At 40.1% G+C, this 6,401-nt stretch overlaps 1 protein-coding gene across 3 annotated transcripts; it reads right to left on the reverse strand.

The window, feature by feature from the left end:
- Nucleotides 1-207: 207 nt before the first annotated feature.
- Nucleotides 208-6,050, reverse strand: LOC143883941 (G-type lectin S-receptor-like serine/threonine-protein kinase At4g27290). Of its 3 annotated transcripts, XM_077387264.1 has the most exons (7): nt 4,666-6,046; nt 1,921-2,061; nt 1,658-1,830; nt 1,343-1,553; nt 996-1,233; nt 771-918; nt 208-682 (listed from the first exon to the last, which is right to left on the reverse strand). In XM_077387264.1, the coding sequence occupies exons 1-7, from the start codon at nt 5,930-5,932 to the stop codon at nt 374-376; spliced, it is 2,487 nt and encodes an 828-aa protein (XP_077243379.1). In that variant the 5' UTR covers nt 5,933-6,046; the 3' UTR covers nt 208-373. The 3 variants fall into 3 exon arrangements, with proteins under 3 accessions (XP_077243379.1, XP_077243380.1, XP_077243381.1); XM_077387265.1 differs by lacking the exon at nt 1,921-2,061 and having other exon boundaries at nt 4,666-6,048; XM_077387266.1 differs by lacking the exon at nt 208-682 and having other exon boundaries at nt 766-901; nt 4,666-6,050.
- Between the last annotated feature and the right edge of the window lie 351 nt (nt 6,051-6,401).

Below are 6,401 nucleotides of genomic sequence, written 5' to 3' on the forward strand. Positions count from 1 at the left end.
CTACCAAGGAAATATTTTCATTACGGAGCATCTATTTGCTCAATAAATAGGTCATTGATTGCTTAGTTTGGATCAATGGCCATTGTGCACTTGATCAACGTCCATCCATCCAACAGGTGGCGCACAGACCACCGCGCGGGACAGTTTGAGACCAAACAAAATATCACGAGAGGGGGGGAATGCTTCGCCCGTGATTACAACCATGAATAACAGTTCAATCTAGTTGCTTTACTTTGACATTTGCGTTACAAAACAATGTTCGGTCACAAGATATGGGAGATGGACCATTTAATGTATTAGAGGTTTGGAAATTTTTTAGCGAAGAAGTCCATACTATTGATTTTTTATACAATTCTCATGGAAATTTTCATCTCTATCGAGATTCTACCACAGAAATTGACATTTCATTTATGGAACATGATCCTGTTCCACTAGTAGATTTGTTTTTATCCTTGAAATTGTTCCCCCATGAAAATGCAGGTTTCTTCGGTTGATGCATAGTTGTTTCGTTACCCAGCATGAAAACAACCGTTGACATGGTTGGCCTGTCTCCTGGACTTTCTTGCACACATAAAAGCCCTACGTGTATACATCTTAAAACTTCATTTTCTGCACGAGAATTAACCATTATTGATGGGTCCAGTAGCTCTAATGCTCTGCTTTCTTTCCATAGATCCCATGCCTGAAATAGTTCCAAACTTCATCTTAGTATAAAGTATGTCTGAAATTGGGTAGACAGAGATGAAAAACAATATAAATTCAGTACATACGCATCCTATCAGAGTGACGGAAGGATCATCGTTGTAATGACTATTCTTCTTTCCGCTAATTATCTCTAACAGTATGACCCCAAAGCTAAAGACATCTGATTTCACTGAGAAAAGCCCATTCATTGCATACTCTGGAGACATATAACCACTGCAGACCATTATTTGACATAAGTATTAATAGTGATAAGAGAAGTTACCATCTTTATGGATTCAAATGGTACTTACTATGATCCAACTACTCTGTGAGTGTTAGCTTGAGTCTGATTTACACCAAAAATCCTTGCCATACCAAAATCTGAAATTTTTGGGTTCATCTCATTGTCTAGCAGAACATTGCTGGCTTTGAGATCCCTATGGATAATTCTCAATCTAGAATCCTCATGAAGATAAAGAACTCCTCGAGCAATGGCAACAATTATGTCGAATCTCTTCTTCCAATCCAACAACGCCTTCCTGGTTTGATCTGTCATGAATCTTCATCAACTAAATACATAAATAATGTAATATGGACTATAAATAAAACAATAGAAGGGAATAAAGGTGAAAGCCTGTAAGTATTAAAAGAGCCAAACCGAATATAAAGGAGTCCAAGCTTTTGTTAGGCATGTACTCATATATCAACATCTTTTCATCTCCTTGAATGCAGCAACCTAGAATCCTAACAAGATTCCTATGCTGAAGTTTGGAGATCAGCATAACCTCATTTTTGAATTCCTCTGCCCCCTGCCCAGAATTCCTGGAAAGTCTTTTCACTGCTATGTCCAGTCCGTTACACAATGTACCCTGGAAGTTTGCGTCAAACATTTCATTTTATTGTATGTGTGTGGGTGCGCGTGCGTGCGTGCGGCTTTCTTTTATAATTTGTGCTTTATGAAATGAGACGTTACCTTATAAACAATACCAAACCCACCCTCTCCAAGTTTTTTTGCACCCGAGAAGTTCTCTGTAGCAGCTACGATAGTACCCAGATCAAATAATGGCAATTCTGTGCCTTTCCCACTTCCTTCAGGCTCATATCCACTGTAGAAAACTTCATTGAAAAATTCCTCATCCTGGGGACCTAAATAAAGCCGCATAAAAAATGCTAAATGTCAGCATCTAAGTAATTTAATGTGCTTGCTCTTTTGTAAACAAAATCATTCATTTCTACCTTTTCCTCTCATCCACCGCCTCCACTTCCAATAGCCACATGCAACCAAGAGAAGCACCACCGACACGGCGATGACAATGGCTATTACTAACATCCACTTCTTATGAAGAAACCCTTTTGAATGTCTGATGGAGCTAGCATCTAATAAAAGACCACTTTAATTAATAAATTACTCACATAAGTAGTGAACAAGTTCTAGAGTTTCTAATCTTACACGACTGTTTCCCAACTTTCAACAATTAATGTAAATTGATTTCTGGCAGTGATAAGAGTGTTACCAGGTGTGTCCTGGATTGTTGAAACGATTACTAAGTTGTGATAGATGTCTTTTATTCTGTTGGTTAGGGATCTCGTGTTGGAGAATTTGAGGGTCCTGTTAGTGATGGAAAACAGAAACTAGAAACTGTTGCTTCAAGGCGTGATATCACTTTCCTTAAGACAAGATTCGCCCCCACCAATAGTGTGCAAAGGGGATCCGCGAATTGCTTCCAAGATACAATGAAGCCTAACAGGGAATCCCTACTAATGTTTGATAACGCCTCACACTAGCAGAATCAAACCCGAAATGCCCTTCCGAAATTTCAAGCCTTAGAGAAATTTCTAGATACTGTTTCTACAGAAGAACTATATCTAGAACAGTAAACAAAAGAAAAACAGTATGTAGAAATACTTCGGGATTTTGAAAGAATGTACAAGAGTGTTTAAATTTTGTCAGAATTGCACAAGGGAATTGCGAATTCGTTCCTCTGTAATGAAATGACCGAATTCTGCACATTTTATAGACGACCTAGTGTCTTTTCTGTATGAAAAACACCTCTACAGAGCACCTTTCCAGAATGTTTGAAATATGACCGTTAGATCGCTCCCATTTGATATTCAACGGTCCTGATTGATCCTAGAGGTGACTGTTGGTTTGAGTAAAACCTCTTTCCAACCCCATCATCGTTAGATCAACTATCTATGGTGCGAATCGCACCCCCTTGGCTCTTGACCGTTGGGGGAAGGGACACAACCCATTAGATCACACTCCTTCACCGTTGGAGTACTGGGCCCGCTGGGCCGACTGTTAGGCCCGAGTCGAAGCCCAATCCAACCGAACCATTCGGCCCACCCATCCGACCAGTTCACCTTCATCTTGATCCAACGGTCCAAATCAAATCTGGAAAAATTAAAGGCTCTGATCGCTCCTCGCGACGTCACAAAGTGCAAAGAGCGCCTAAAAAAGCGCCGCTATGCACCCTATAGCCCTATAGCCCTATAACCCATTGCCCACACCGCGCGAGCGGGTCCAACCATGGGTTCAACCCAATGTGCAAACAAACAAGTAGTAGAGAAGTGTAATGCTTTATAAGCCTTTCTCTTTCCTTTCTCTCATTCGGTACGAGACTATCTTTTCAACTACACTTCTACATCCTTTTGTAAAAAGCAAATCTTTCCAAGAAAACATTTTCTTTTTCCCAAACGCTATTGAGAAAACATTTTCCAAAAACACTAAAACATGGCAAAATATAAGATTTTAAAAATCCAAAATCACTAACATCTCAGAGTAGGAGTGTACACTTTACGCGAACTAGTGTGTGCTAGGTTTGGGAAGTATTTTTCAGTATTTGTAACGAGTATTATATTATTTTGAGGGTTTCTTTTTATTGTGATGTTACGGTAAAATATATACACACATAAGTAAATAAAACGAGAAACCAATGAGAAAATACAACATACTAATACACACAAGACCATCAATATTTTCATGGTTCGGCATTGATGCCTATGGCCCCCTAAGTATGACAGCGATCTTCCATTATGAGAGAAATCAAATGAGAAGAATTACATACAGCTTATCCAAATCTCACAAACTCTCTCTCTCTCTCTCTCTCTCTCTCTCTCTCTCTCTCTCTCTCTCTCTCTCTCTCTCTCTCTCTCTCTCTCTCACACACACACACACACACACGCGCGCGCGCGCGCACATACACATAAACACACAATGAAAGAGCTTCCTCTCTCTCTCTCTCTCTCTCACACACACACACACACACACAAACACAAGGGACTGGTGTTTAGAGACCTTATATACTTTGATTTTTCCCCGAGCCTAGAACTCACTCTCTTTTCGTGTAGGTTTTTACCAACCCAAAACCATTCCTCGAGAACTGTAAAACAAGAGTCTCTCAACCGTTTACATGATACAAAATCCAACACTTATTAGGGTTATGTGAAACAGTTACACTTTCGAGTTCCAAGAGTGGTGAGAGAGAGAAACTTGGACCTGTGATCATAGAGATAGTTGAAAATCATATCATCTCCTATGTGGATGTAGACACACTGTTGAGTCACGTAGGTCTTATTGTGTCGTGTGATTCTTCATATTTTCTGTATTGTAGGTCTTGTTGTGTTACATGTTTGTTATTTTCTCTACTGTAGGCCATGCTTTGCTTTGTGTTTTCTCTTATTTACTTTACTGTAGTCCTTGTTTTGCTATGTGTTTTTTCTTATTTTCTTTACTGCTTTTGTGATTTACTGGGTTTAGGTTCACAAACTAGATATCTCACTCACACAAAGTCAAATGCTCTCATGGAATTTGCATTCGAAGTTAAAGAACATGAAGAGATATGGCATGCCTCAAAACCCACAAATAACTTTACTTGTTATTGGATAGACTTTAGATACTTGTTAGATTAAATGATTTTTGTTAGACATGGTACTGATTGAAACAAAGTAAAGTTATTAAGCATCAAGCAACTCACTTACCTAGCTCAGAAGCATCAACTCGTACGTAAATATCCTGACCACCATCTTCAAACAATTTAAGATCAATCAAGTCCCCATACCAAATCACACAACCACTCCCATTATTATCAGCACTCGCGTATGCAGTGCAAGAACAGTTGTTCAGACATTCATTCGCGCACTCATTTGAGCTCATACTCGCATCTAATCGAGCCTTCCGAGTATCGGGCAGCTTCACATGTTCGAACCTCAAGAACCCATTTCCCTTCCTACAATCTAACAGCCTCCGTCTCTTGCAACCATCAGACCAGTTTCTCAAATACCAGTTCTGAGGCGATTTGGGTTCAAACCCTTTCAAACACTGACACACTGGCGACTGTCTGGTACTGCAGATGCCGTACACCCCACACACTGCGTAATTGTCACATTGATCTTCGATGTTCGACCAGAATTGTTTCCATTTATGGCTCCCATCGAACCATGTCTCCCTTTGGAGCATGCCCGAGTCACTTAAAACCATCGTCGTGATCAGCGAGTCATTTTTTAGATTGTAAGTGAGGTAGATCTCATCATCATTAGATATGTAACTATAATTGAATATGAAATTTTGATTCATATCGGGCACGCCACTTAGTCTCTTACCGTTCCAAGGCCCACTTCGCCAATTCCGTTCCGATCCTTGACATAAAAAGAACTGGGGCAACCCTTGTGGGTCCAGCCAGAAGGTGAATTCCCCATTCGCCGGATCATTTTGTGATTTCCATGATGTTAGGGACTGGTTTAGACCAGTTTTCAGGTTCAACCCAAGTTTCATCCCTGGAAGCATGGAGTGCGTTGGATAATCAAAGCTCTCCCATACCGTACTCTTGTGATCAGCACAATTCCCATTGCATAGAATCAGATTCCCTGAATCCAAGAGCTTAGCACTTGTATTTTTCTCAAAATTTGAAACATTAGTCGACCAAATAAACTTGAGTCTCCCATCCAAGATCACAAGATTTCCATCATCGGTAATTTTAAGAACTCCAGAGGAATCTGTAAGCGGGTTTTCTCTGTTGGCGACCCATACAACTGTTTGATCCGGAACCTCGTTGTACCATATTCCGACGTATCGATTAACATTAGAGGGAGGGCTGAAGAACCCTAATGCGAATTTTTCCCCCGGTGAAATTATGGTTTCTCCGTCTTTGATGGACTGGGTTGGAGTTATGGTGTCGATCGCACTGCATATCTGTAAGAGAAAGATGGAAAATAACAAAGAAAAAGGAAATCTAAGCTCAAAAGCCATGACCGATGTTACAAAAGGTACAATGGCATGCTTCTCTTCTCTTATAACTAATGTGCAAGATCTTGTGTGGCTGTATATTTGGCATGTGGCCTTCTTTCGTAGATAAGGACTGACTCTATGTGCTTTTTGGCATTCTGTAAGGAGATGTATTGTCCATGGAACGAGCTCGTGTCATTAGTTAGCAGTTGCACAAAGTAGGCGAGATTTCAATATCTCATTAAAACTTGTTACTGTTCTAGTACGGATGACGTAATGGCTTTGCTGGTATTTTTTGAGGGATTTGCTTTGGCAATTTCATCCTAAAGGTATTTCGCAGCACTTTTGCAGGACAGGACAGCTACCTCAGATGAATTAAACAAATGAGAAAACATTTGCTAAAAATGAGTTGGCAAATCCGCTCTACACGATCTAATGGTGATAGAGTTGATCTGTAAGCAACTTGTACTCACAGAAAAGATGTTAGTAAAGC

Source organism: Tasmannia lanceolata, unplaced genomic scaffold (genome assembly GCF_043159265.1).
Source record: "Tasmannia lanceolata isolate RefF3 unplaced genomic scaffold, GAP_Taslan_0.1 ptg000008l, whole genome shotgun sequence".
In the NCBI taxonomy this organism is placed as follows: Eukaryota; Viridiplantae; Streptophyta; class Magnoliopsida; order Canellales; family Winteraceae; genus Tasmannia; species Tasmannia lanceolata.